The following is a 13,949-nucleotide window of genomic DNA, read 5'->3' on the forward strand; positions in this document are numbered from 1 at the left end:
GAGACATAGTTCTTCAAGCTTTCTGAAGGTCTTTCAAAGTTTTTCTTTGGATATTTGCTGCTTTTTCACTCATTTTCAAGACTAGTCCTTGTACCTGACCATTTTGTTTTTTTAAATTATTAACTCACATGACACAGACCGATTAATCATTTAAAAATTTAACTCAAGGGATAAACCAATGTTGTGCCAACAGATAGATACAAGATAGAGAACAAATTTTAAAACTACATCATCAGGTACATTAGGTACCATAAATTGTTTCCATCAATGGAAGGATGGCTGTCAAGAATTTCTAAAAATGAGTCTTCACTAATCCCATGTAAATGTACACCCATCTGGAACAACCCTAATATCCTACAAAACAACAATATGATAAACTTCAAAGCAATTAAATACTTGGTACATCTATTTGAAAGACTAGACTATTCTATTTGACAGATTAGTTTTACAACATGGGATTAACGAGAATAGATTTTTAGAATATCAACAAATTAAATCTATAATAAAAAAAGAAATTCAAGCCTTATCAAGTCAAATTACAAACACCATTAAGTGTGGTACAATTCCTCAATCTCAAACCCCCCAAATTACTGAATACTGCAAACTAAAATATGCAGGAAAACTCTCTGTTAAAATGACTAGAAACCCCAATCTACAATTAATACAATCCTGCATAGAGTGCACCAAATGGGTCAACGGATGTTCACGTTGGGTTTTGTGCTGTCTAACAGCTGCTCACACTGTCAGGGCAATATACCTGACAATTACATCCACCTGTTCAGAGGTTTTGGTGCCATTCCAGCCTCCCCTTCAGTTTTCTTGTTGGGCAACTTAGATGATTTCACAAGAAGCCATTTTGAAGGAAGGGAAATGGGGAAAAGGGGTCTGAGGTATCCCAGATTACACAAGAACATGGACTGAGAATCAGTGGCCAAGTCTTGCAGAGTATCTTGAAAAAGATTTCAAACTTGAATCCAAGTTTGAAGTCTTTGGTTCAAACTGTTGTTATCATGTGAGCAGGAGGAAGCCAACATTCAGAGAAGAGCTTTGGAATGTTCTTCAAGAATCCTCTACAGCTATCTCTGAGAACTACTTAAAGAAATAATATTTTTTTACCGGATATATTGTATCTTCATGTATGGTTGCACATTTCACTACATTTCTAGCAAGAAATAGAGAAAGGAGGAATGGCTCAATACTTATAGTACTGTTTATTATGGGGCCAGGGCATGAAGGACTTAAAAACTAATAAGTAAAATGTTAAAATCAGCTCTATGGGCAATGGGCAACCTGTATAGGGTCATGGACTCTATAAAATGGAGTAATAGGTTCACTTTTCTCGGTTCCCATAAAATGCCATTGCAATATTGTAACGAAGAGAAAATAAAAGCAAGAATGATAGTCTGAGTATTGATTACTTATTGTATCCTCACAATATATCTATAACACAGGTACTTGTAGGCCTTAATAAAAGTGAGTAATATTAACTCTTTATTGGAAAGGTTAGACTTTAGTTGGATGCTAGAGACAAAAAAGATTCCAGCTGCACGATGTGTAATCTTGATAATGTGGCTGAAGGATCAGAAATTTACTGCTCCTTTTTTTAAAATCACTTTTGGGCATTTTATTAGACAGTGGAAGGAGGCAGGAAATGTGAGGAGGGGGAATCAGATGCAGTAAAGAACCAGCCACTCAATGCTAGAGGCATTTGTATCAATGTAATAGCTAAACACGTGGCTATTGAGCCACTCCCACAGTTATTTTTTTCAGACTGAACACATTTATATTACCCTGGTTTTTAATTTTCATAGTCAACCACTTAAACCCCTTTTGTCTTCCAGAATAATAAATCGTACTAGTTAAAATAGTTGGGAAATTTAAATTTATTGGGAAATATAATATTTATAGTAATCCTTCTATACAGTGTGTGCATAGCCAGTCTACATCAATATTATATATTAGTGCTGTCAGCGTTAATCTAGTTAAAATGATGTTAACACCATAACCGCAATAACGCAGCAAATCTCTGTTAGAGAATTAACGCGGATCGACCTGTGCGTGGGGCTGCACAATGTGTCAATGTGTTAGCGCGGTTAGCTCGTTAAAGCGTTAGTGCCGTGCAGCCCCATGCACGGGGCGATCCGTGTTAACTCGCTAACGGAGATTTGCCGCGTTAACGCTGACAGCACTGTTGTATATATTTCACACATACTGAAACATGTAACAAACAATATTCTCCTGAATGAAAAATTATTTTCTTATGCTACTTTTATGGATTATGGTTTTTTTTCTCCTTTTTTTCTATAACTGGACAATGATCTGACAATATCCTTTAACAGCCAGTGTCACTTAAACTTGCTTTGTCTTGTCAGATTTGCATTTTGCTACTAAGCTTGTTTTTATTGCAGGTTTGCATGACTGATGTTTTAATGTTTCAATACCGTAAGTTAAGCGCAATGCTAAAATATTTATATAAGCTGAGATATATTCTTATTCTTCTTTGACGCAGAATCCTGTTGTTATTCAAAATGTAAATCACAGTGATGGTTATTACGATGAAGACACGGATGGGATGTTTTAAAAGACAGACTCGTTCTTGGATTATGCCATCTCATTGGACGCCAGTAATAGTCTTATCTTTTAAACTAATTTTAGTTAAGACAAATTAATATATCACACAATCTGCTAAATCTGTGATTAGAAGAAAGAAAAAAAATAGTGGTGGCGGCAGCACCATGTGATTTTTCTTTAGTTTTCAAAATACAGGTCATAGAAAACACTCAGCTTATGAATTTCACAGGAACATGTAAAGCTTTTTGCATAATCAGCAGGGAAGGCGTTGGGGCTTAATTGGTTTCCCAAATTGATGCTTTATTATCCAGACAAACAGCACGGTCTTTTTCTAATCAGAAGTGAGCATGTTTTCGATTTTCCATACATCCAATCATGATTGTGATGATATTGTTATTGAAATGTAATCTGTTAGCACACGAGGCAAACAGCATTTCTGAAGGGCTGACAGATGTTATCCTCTGTGCTCCAGGCCCATCCTGATTTCCCCCTGACAGACTTGCTGCAGAAAATCTGTATGCTATTCATTAATGAATCTTACCCCATCACCGTATTTAGCTCTGCCTTTTTCTATTAGCCTATGCTTCAAACAATATCACTTCCAGTTTGCCCCACAGCTCTTCAGTCTACATGGACTCTGCAAACTGATTTTCTCATTTTGGCTTGACTAAATTAGCCAAATATAGTGAGAAAGCATTCAGGTCAGTTAGGCAAAGTCAGACAGGAACCATCCACTTCTTTCCAACACAGACTAAACTATCTTGCCTGTCCTCTGTCTTTCAGATGAGTTCCAGAACTTTGTTCGAAGGCTTCCTACATTCTATGCTATGAACGCATCGGCCATTCAATATTTCTGGAAAACGGAGCCGACCATTCTCCAGCGCTACAAACAGCTGGAGCTCAGCACCCAGCAGCTCCTGAGCAAAGCACGACGCATTATCAACAAGCTCTTCACCCTCAGCAAAAGGTGTCAAACTCAGCCCAAAATTATTATGCTGAGAGAGAGGTGAGAAATATAAGTATTCCTGCTGACCTTTCTGTGGATACAGATGTGTTAGGCCGTGTGTTTGCGCGCATGAGTGTGAAAAAATAAGCAAAAATTCCAAAGCCTGCAGCCACATTGCAAGTCCTTTCAAGCACGTTGCAAACGGCAGTGCTCATTTATTTTCCTCAGCCCGCTCTGTGCGCAGTGCTTTGTTATCCCCTGAACTAGGCATTATGCTAATAATACACACAATACATTAGCACTTTGATATTCAACCGAGGTCTCACTGAAGTGAGCTATAGTGTCACACCTGATGACTTGGCTGCACTCCCAGTCCGGGTCTCCTTTACATTCAGGAAATCAAAGTTATCCTCCTGTGAAATTAAAGTTTGCAGTGTTTCAAAGGAATATGCAAAGTTTGGGCCATTTTTCCTGTTGGTTAACTTGACTGCAATGAAATCATATACTAAAGAAAATCTGCTGTGGATCTTCTGTTGATCATTCCATCTATTTTTGTGTTTTTCTCCACAAAGTTTAGCTATAGTCTGCAACAAAAGCTTATGAAAAAGAAATGTAATTATGTCAGTGCAGCTGAAGTATCCAGGTTTATTTTAGGAGCTATTTCAGGTGAGAAACCAAATATTCATCCTCTGCAATGTGATTTTTTTTTAAATAAATATAGAGCTCGAATCTCCAATTGCCCCCACCTTCATTTCCTCTATAATGAGGGAATATATCTCTGTTCATTCAAACTGTACATATTTACCTATAAAATCTATGGGAACATACAGTGTTGTAAGTCATGTATTTGGCTCATACCTGATTTCTTACTTGCAGTTTTTTTAAATGGAGATTTCATTTATTAAGGAGAAAATGCTTTCCAAACCCACCTGAATTAATCACATTTTTTGGAAAGCTGGGTTCTATTTTATTAGCCACATGCAGACCTGATTACTGCCAGACACACTAAATCAAGAAATCCCTAAAAAATCAACCTGTAGAAATACGTTATACTGGCGTCTGAAGAAGCTCAAGAACAGATGAAAAACAAAGTCATTGACATCTACGAATAGGGTTACAAAACCATTTCTAAGGTTTTGAGATTCCAGTGAACCACAATGGAGAGCCATTGAGAAAATGGAGAAAACTGAAAATTGGTGAACATTCCCAGGAGTGGCTACTAAAATTACTCCAGGAGTGCAACCATGGGAGATTTCCAAAGACCACTGCTGACCTTAAAGGACACAAAGGCTCATCTCACATTTGTCAAAAACCATATCAATGATCCCCAAGAGTTTTAGGACAATATTCTATGGAGTGACAAGGCAAGAGTGAAACTTTGCAAGGTTTGAGTCCTGTTACATCTGGCAAAACAAACATAGCATCATAGAAAGATCACACCATCAGTCAAACATGGTTGTGGTAGTATGATGGTCTGGGCTGCTTTGCGGTTTCAGCAGCTGGACAACTTGAAATGGATGGCTTGATGGCTGAAATGGATGCAACCATGAATTCTACTAGAAAAATCTAAAAAAAGAATGCCCGTCTGTCAGTTCATGACCTTAAGCTCAGGGACACTTGGGTTATGGACAATGAGCCGAAAGACTCCAGCAACTCCACCTGGATGGTTAAAAAAACCCCAAATGAATATTTTGCAGTGGCCTGTTAAGGTCTGTGCTTAAATCAGATTGAGCTGCTTTAGCATCACCTTAGACAGGCTGTTTAATTCAGCTCTCCAATGAGCCTGAATTAAAGCAATTCTACAAAGCAAAGTGGTGATGTGAAAGACTCATTGCCAGTTATTGCAAAAGCTTGGATATAGTTCTTGCTACAAAGGGTGACGCAAGCAGCTATTAGGTTTAGGGGGCAATTACTATTTTACATTGAAGTGTAACAAATATGCAAAAAACTAAGAGATCAAGAAGAGGGCAAATACCTTTTCACAGCACTGTACATATATGCAGTGTTAAATTTGGAGTTGCTGCAAGCACAGTTGTGTTTGCTTACATTTTTAAGCAAGGTAAAGAAAAGGTTTTATTTCCTAAAAATAGAACACAAAAATTGTTTAGTTCACCTGAAGTAGTATATTTAGGGAATCCAAATTTTTATTTGCAGACTCAAACTCAAGGTACTGCACCACTTTAGTATATGGGTTTTCTATACAACCAAATGAGCTATACTGACACTTATTTGCAAAGATCTTATAAGGGAATAGAAATGTATTCAGGTTATTACCATTATAGATTGACCATCGCTATAGGGAAAAGTGTATTTCTGATATTTAAGGGGAAATGTATAAGAGCGATAAAGGCAGATTAAAAGATTGGTCAAAATCATTGTGGCTGAGCTCTCAGTCCTGCACTAGTCATACTACAAAAGATTCAATACAACGACAAATGGTTATTTTTTCGCATGATTTTGCATTTCTGTTTCCAGATGGTCCCTCATATCATATTAACTTGATTCTTAATGGCTTTCAGCTCCAGTCCTAAGCACCGTTTCCTCATATAGCATCATAATGCTGCAGAATCAGATGTTCCTTAGTAGCAATTTATGCAAATTAGGTGCGACCGAGGTCATTTACAGCTATATTCTTAGTAATATCTGTGCTGTGCAAAAAAATTAAAAAGATGCAAAATGTTCATCCCTGATGGAAAATGGTGACAGGTTTAATAAATGTTCCCATCTGTGTATAAAAGCTTGCAAACAGCTAAATTACAATGATGAAATAGGCGACTTGCAGTGTTTTGAGCTGAGATGAATCTTCAGACAGCAGAAGAATGTACTGCCCTTTGTCAATGTAATAGTGAATAGTTACACATATATATATATATATATATATATATATATATATATATATATATATATAGCAAGAATATACAAAGATTTTATCCTCATTTACCTTACATATCATACCGCCCTGTACATAATGGCCCAGCTCACAGAGGATTTGTTTTTCATATGGAATATTTGTACATCTCTGTAGCCATTATTCATGTTCCAAAGCTTCACAGTCTTTGTGAGATGAAGACAACGCAAACATAAAAAAAAAATGTAGGCTGTTACATTGTAAATCCATTTGGAGTTTCTTTTGTAACTTTCTAGTGCAGTCTTTGGAACTATGTACAGTATTTTTTTTCCTTTTATTTTTTTCCATGAATACAAGAGGTGTCAGGGCAGCCGTGATGGAGCTGCACAAAAACAACTGATAGGCGGCTTTTTCTGTGCTTCCAAAGTAAATAAATGTGGCTTGTAATGGAAAAAATGAAGTGTATCTAGTGCAGAGGAGAAGTTTTCTTCACTAGTCAAAATGTACGCTGTGGCAGAAGGAGAAAGTTCGTTTGTGGCATTGATCTGTGTGAAATGAACTGACAGACAATGAACAGATTGCAGAGTGAACACCCGGCTTCTCTTTTGCCCATACTGCACACTGCGTCTCCATGACAGTTTACATGTCCTGCTGACAAAATGTGCTTATGATGGCGAGACAGCTTCCTCTCTCTTGCTGTGCACAGTCTCCACTCTGGAGGTGAGATATGCACAACTGACTCTCGCTGATGAGTTTCAGACAAGCTGGGTGCCGTTAACACTGTTAACGCATTACATCGACTATCTTTTGACAAAATGTCACCAGATTTAAAATTTGATTTGAGGAAAAAGAAAAAGTCTTTTGCTCCTTTCTGTTTTTCTCCACATCACACTGACTGCGCTCACTGTGATGCTGGAATACTAGAGGGGGCTTGCCGGTTCAAAGCACTTATAAAAGAAGAACACAAAAATGGTCTCGAAACTAAGAAACACCAGAAGCCTTCTATAGACTTTAGCTCTGCATGATAATTATTTTTTCCTAAGATATGCATCATTAGTGAGTAAAAGTACAGTACACTGGAGGGAACAAATTATAGAGCTGGAAAACAAAAAGAAAGGAAAAGAAAAGAAAACGCAATCACAAGTTTATATATTTAGTTATTTTTACCACTGGAAGGTGTTCTAAGCCATGTTTCTTTTTAAATAATTGTTTTCTCAATTAAAGTGGAAAAAACACATTTGAATATATTGCTTTTTGCACAGAACTGACAATACAAGTGAACTCACAATCATTTATTTCCATTTTTTTCCTGTAACTGTGAAGTCTGCAGCAGCAGTATGTTAGTTTATCCAGCTGTTTAGTACACAGTTTCACCCTTATCATCACTTTGCTTAGCTTCACCATTTGTGTGTATTTTTCCAGCCCAACTAGAATCTAGAGACGCAGGACTGTGTAGATGAAATCCATTTAAATATGTTGTGTAAGTTCAAACACAACTCGATCGTATCCAGTTTGATAGCTGGTTTAAAAATTGACTCAGAATATTACATGTATTATAGCATCTTTTTTATAATCAATTGCTTCATATCCACAATATCAAAATGTTCTTCAAAAATGTTTTGCATATATTTACTGCATTTATTTGTTGCAGTAAATATATGACACAAATACTATACTTTCATAGTATTTGTGTCGATATAGGAATATATCAAATGCTTTTCCAGTCAATGTATTAAACATTGAGAAGCTAAAATAATTTGTGGAAAAGGGTAAAAAAGCCTGATTTAGGAATTACATCTAACATTTATTCATCTATCTGTCCATCCTCTTCTGCTTATCCTTATCATTGTCGCAGGGGTCTAGAGCCTATCCCAGCTATCCCAGGGCGAGAGGCGGGCTACACCCTGGCCAGTCTGATGCAGGGCTAACGCTACTGTTTATCATGGGATCAAATTCCCAGTGATACACACACTCACCAGCACACACACAGTGCAGTTTAATTTCTTTAGTCTAACAACTGTTTGAACAAATGGTACTTTTCCCTTCAAAATTATGTTTTTTAGATGTAAATTACTTATACATGCACTTTTGTTTCCCTTAAATTAATTTACCAGCTGCACACGGCTACAGCAACAGAACAGCCACTCTGCTAAAGAACAAAAGTGGATTAAAAAATCTGACAGATGTGGAACATAGCAAGCGACAGACTAATTTACCACATTATGTTCCTGTCATGCATTCCATCTGCTCTTTCATTCAGAAACAATTTCGGTATATTGCTTCACCGATATAGTTTGTGGCTTGGAATAAATAGAGCATTTTGCTAATCATATACTATATGTATGGTTCTAGATGTACATAGGGCTAGACTAGACTCTGCACATTTCCAACTTAAATAAATGATGTATTTTCCTAATGTGATCTTTATCAGCCTCTTATTAAACCTAATATTGTTTTATAGGAAATTTTGTGTGATGCCAAAGCCGAAGCTATGTTTTGATTACCATTTGTGGTTGCTTTGGTTGTTTATGCTTTTAACAAGAGTGTATCTTTTTAGTATTTTCAGCTCTGCCCAAAGTAAACAACATAAAAATTGTAACGTAATTAGCATTAGCTTATTTTACAGAGGGAGACTTTCCAATTACCCAATTAGCTCGTTTTCTTAGCACTAAATATAAAATGGGTGTATTTCTAACTCATCTTTTTTGACCTTGCATATTTGTAGTGAAACGACAAGTGATCCATCTATAGTAGGATGCGTTTTAGACTGGATAAGTGGACAGGAAATCTTTTCTACAGGGATTTCATGAAAACATTGAAGGATTTGAATGAATCGCTTAAATGTGGGACTTGCGTAGCAGGCATTGGTCTCTTGAGATTATGATGTGATACAGAACAAGCAATGACTGTTGATCTCCCCCATAATGCACCTTCCCTCCCCTACAGGGTCTAGTCAGGAAGCAGGCAAAATTTAACTTAGCTGTGTTTCTTCAGAAAGCACTTAACCATGCATATGAAACTCATAGTTTCAATCTGTTAGTTAAAGTAATGACTCAGTTTTACTCCTTACAGTGCAAGAGTTGGTTGCTCTAAATTACATTTAACATATTTTCATGTGTCATTAACGAATCATATAGAGCAGGAGAAGACAGAGGGACTTTGACATTTACATTTCATGGCTTCATAATTGTGAAGTGCCGCATAACTGCTATATCCATAGCCATATTTTCATTTCATGCCCACATATTTATTGTTCAACTTCCCATCTATATCCACTGCATCTCTTATTTATAGGCAAAAATCTGAAAAGAAATACATGCAAGTGTTTTTTTATTGTTTATATTTTTTAAGTATGTGTGAGGAAAAACACTTTTTCTATGCTGAGTCATCTCTGTTTTTGTTTATAGATTTTACAATGTAACAGCTTCCACAAAGAAAGAAAGTATGCACTATAATTCTTAAAAATTAAAATACAGTGTTTATTCTTAATGAAATTTGAAATTACTCAAAGTTATATGACCATCTAATAATTACTCAGCTTACCTAATGTGAACAATCAGGAGCATTTTATAAATATTATATTTGACAATAAAGTAGAAACTCAACACCCAACAAAAGAGAAAGCACCTGATGTAAGCATAATGACCCGAAAGGGAAAAGAGATGTGAGCGAAGACAGTAAATGGGATTGTGAGACTTCACATTGATGAAAAGCATACGTGATGATCACTATCAAACTAAGTGGCTCACAGGTTTTCTCCATACAGAGGAGCATTGAGTTTGTCATCAAAATATAGATTTTTTTGTTGTTTGGTTTAGAAACAATGAGATTAATGTTTGAAGCCATGTGATTCTTGTGTTATGTACTCTGCATCAACAATGAATCTTACCCACTGCTCCATCTCTGTCGCAGGCCCTTTAGCTACTGGCTGAACTACATCCTCTCCATCATGTACTGCAGTGAAAACAATCACATCGGCTCTTACCTGGAGGAAACCCGGAGCTGCTCCTGCCCTTATGAGCATCCTCCCTGCCAGGGCTTGATTCCATGCACAGTGGGGGAGGGCACCTCCTGTGCGTCATGCTCCTATGAGAATCGCTCCCGCTGCGCCACCTGCAACCAGGGTTACATGCTGAGCCAGGGTGTGTGCCGCAACGAAGTGCCAGACTCCACTGACCACTACATAGGCTTTGAGACTGACCTGCAGGACATGGAGCTGCGCTATCTTCTCCAGAAACGTGACAACCGCATCAGCATTCACGGCATCTTTGTAAGCAATGACGTCAGGCTGAATAATTGGTTTGACCCATCGTGGAGGAAGAGAATGCTGCTGACACTGAAAAGTAACAAATACAAGTCAAACCATGTCCACATGCTCCTGGGGATGTCTCTACAGATCTGCCTTACCAAGAACATTACTCTGGACCCCATGCTGTCTGTTTATATCAATCCGTTTGGCGGGAGCCACTCAGAGAGCTGGATCATGCCCATTGAGCAGAAGAACTATCCAGACTGGGAGAGGACTAAATTAGACCTTCCTTATGACTGTTATAATTGGACTCTGACTTTAGGCAACAAGTGGAAAACATTTTTTGAGACAGTGCATTTTTATCTACGGAGCCGGATCAGGGGCACCTCAAGTAACGGGAATGGAACTGTATATTATGAACCCTTGGAGTACCTGGAATCGGGACGAAATCTAGGCTACATGAAGATCAACAGCATCCAGGTGTACGGCTATAGTATGCACTTTGACCCGGAAGCGATCCAGGACTTGATTTTACAGCTGGACTACCCATATACTCAGGGATCGCAGGACTCAGCCCTGCTGCAGCTGCTGGAGATCCGGGATCGGGTCAACAGGCTTTCCCCACCAGGAGCTCAGCCACTGGACCTGTTCTCCTGTCTGCTGCGGCACCGGCTCAAACTGTCCACTACAGATGTTGCCAGGATCCAGGCAGCGTTGCAGACTTTCAGTGCCAAGCAGCCAAACTCGATGGAATACGAAACAACCAAATTATGTAGCTAAGAAGTGGGCAGGTGGCCAGGCGCACAGATGGAAGAGCAGTCACCACACAACTCTGACGATAGTTAAGAGCAATTCTGGAGCAGTGCAAGGGACATTTGGGGGACATGTTATTTGTTGTCATGGGTCTCAAGAGTGCATTTGAGATTCTTATGTCAGCTTTTGGTATAAATTTGTATTACGTCTTAGAAATAAGGAGGATTTCACCATACTTGCCTCATTGTTTGATTTTTTTTTCTCTCCTGATGAAAACAATAACTTTAATAGTTATTAATATGAATTTCAATATTTGCCATCACTGATATTTTGCCAGCGTGCTGATGTTTGTAGATTGCACAAATCTGAATTGCTCACATACGTAAAGAAAAGGCTTTTGCTGATAAAATATTACCCAAGCAATGTAGTCACCTCACTCATTTCATTTCAACACCAGCATGTTCCTCGCTACATTTGCTTTCTAAAAAAAAGCCCACCATAAGTAATTGTTTTAATATCACAGTCCTCCTTCTTTGGCTGGAAAATTATGGGCACTGTGTTCTTTTTGCTTTTCATATCATGATAAAATCACTCATTTTTTTAAGCTCTACTTCACATTTTTGTAAGAAAATAGTCATTGCCATAAACAAAGTGAATAAATAAATGCTGTATTACTCCGGATTTGCTGACAAACAATGTATCATGTTCACAATATATGTTACATGTGCTCTTATTTTTATAATGCTGTTGTTTGTGAAGCAAAAGTTACAAAAACACTGTCTATAAAATGTATAATACGATTTGTTAATACACTAAATAAAATACATTTTTATGTGTGGTCTGTACATGGTGTTCTTGTGTACATAGATGCTTTTCTAAATTTATAATGAGTTTATCAGATTTATGATAGGGATTACTAACATTATTTATTCTGTTGTCACGTTTCAAAAATGTCACTTTTGATTTTGATGCTCTCAAGAGACGCGACTGAACAGCCAGTCAGTGGCATGCAGTGTGACGATGTCACATTTTATTACCTGCTCAGATTGCTCCGAATCCCAGCCAAGCAGGTGCTAAAAGAAGTACCTGATACCAGGTAGTATCAGGACCTAATGGAAAACCGTGGCGAACCATGGTGAGTTGATCCAAGTAGGTACTAATGGAAAAGGGGCTTAAATGCGACATTTCCAATTCATTTTTTAAAAGAATCATTCCAAAACAAAGCTAGATATTGTTACACTATGACTACTTCATTTTATGTATGATCACTCATTTTAAAGGTCACCTAAACAGGACAGTGATATCATTAAAGATGCTGACAGCTACTCTTGGTGCTGCTATCAAGAAAACATTTTTGATTTGAATAGTAGAATCATAATATTACTAGTTTCATTTGTTGGTAAGTTGTTTAGTTATTGCTCAGTATTAACTTTATGAAGTTTTTTAAATAATTTATCTATTTGTCTAAATCCAAATCTGTCCTATGACAAAACCCTTACTCGGTACACCCACAATCAACACCAGTCTCCTTCCTACTTTTACAGCACTTCTTTACTGGCAAATGAACTAAATTCACACAGCTATAGTGATAACGCGAGAACACTTGAAGAAACTATTGCCATTGAACTGACTGCCAATTTCAAAAACCACAGTTTCATTGCATGAAATAAATCAGTCCACGCCTCCCACCTGAGCTGCTCACAATGATCTGCAATCACCCACAAATACTTTTATTTAATAACAATTCTGATTAATTTTGAGTCTATTAAATTGGGTTATTTTTCCAGTATTTTCAAGCCCTCACAACTTCGTGAGCGCAGGATTTAAAAACATTTAGCATAGAATTAATCAAATATGAAATATTATATATATATATATATATATATATATATATATATACACACATATATAAATACAGAGACAAATATAAATAAAATATACAAAGGGGATAAATAGAATAAATAGGAATAAAAAATAAAAATACAAGTGAATTGCACATTTCAAGTATTGAGTCTATTGCACTGTTGACTATTTACAAAAAGTATTGCACAAGGTATTGTACAGTGAGGTGAAGAGGCACTACAGCTTAGTTGTTCCCCCCTCCTTTGTCCTCCTGTTTCCCCTCCCTCTCCCCTCCAGAGAGGAGTTAAACAGTTTGATGGCGTGTAATAATAATAATATTCAATCAATTGAAAAAATAATCAATAAAAACACACAAATTGTTTGCAATTTACCAGTTAGGAATATTTCTATTGTATGAATATATATACAAATATATAATAACAAAATTACAACAACATTTTTAACATGACTGCATGATGAGAAACACTCATTGCAGGAATAGTTCCATATCAGAGGAGTAAGAAATACATTTTTACACCTACTGCATCCCTGAACTTCAATATTGTGAGATTTATAATGACATACAATCCTATGCAAAAGTCTTGAGTCATTCTTTTACATTTATGTTATGCAATCAACCATGCAGTATTTTAAGGTTGGATGGACAGCAGATCTCCACCAGATCGTCTTCACCTCAGCAGCAGCAATCAGGTTCTCTGCACCAAAAATTTGAATTCCCT

General features: G+C 37.1%; 1 protein-coding gene across 1 annotated transcript in view; it reads left to right on the forward strand.

The window, feature by feature from the left end:
• Positions 1–11,394, forward strand: part of LOC146614676 (BMP/retinoic acid-inducible neural-specific protein 3-like) — a 62,382-nt gene extending 50,988 nt beyond the window's left edge. Inside the window, exons 6-7 of the mRNA XM_085375652.1 lie at positions 3,355–3,577; positions 10,278–11,394. Of these exons, the coding sequence (XP_085231778.1) occupies positions 3,355–3,577; positions 10,278–11,394 (1,340 nt within the window). The remainder of the gene's footprint in view (positions 1–3,354; positions 3,578–10,277) is intronic.
• Positions 11,395–13,949: the final 2,555 nt, after the last annotated feature.

Source organism: Diplotaxodon limnothrissa, linkage group LG17 (genome assembly GCF_057381915.1).
Source record: "Diplotaxodon limnothrissa isolate DT_005_m linkage group LG17, D_limnothrissa_male_GT1.1, whole genome shotgun sequence".
Classification (NCBI taxonomy): domain Eukaryota; kingdom Metazoa; phylum Chordata; class Actinopteri; order Cichliformes; family Cichlidae; genus Diplotaxodon; species Diplotaxodon limnothrissa.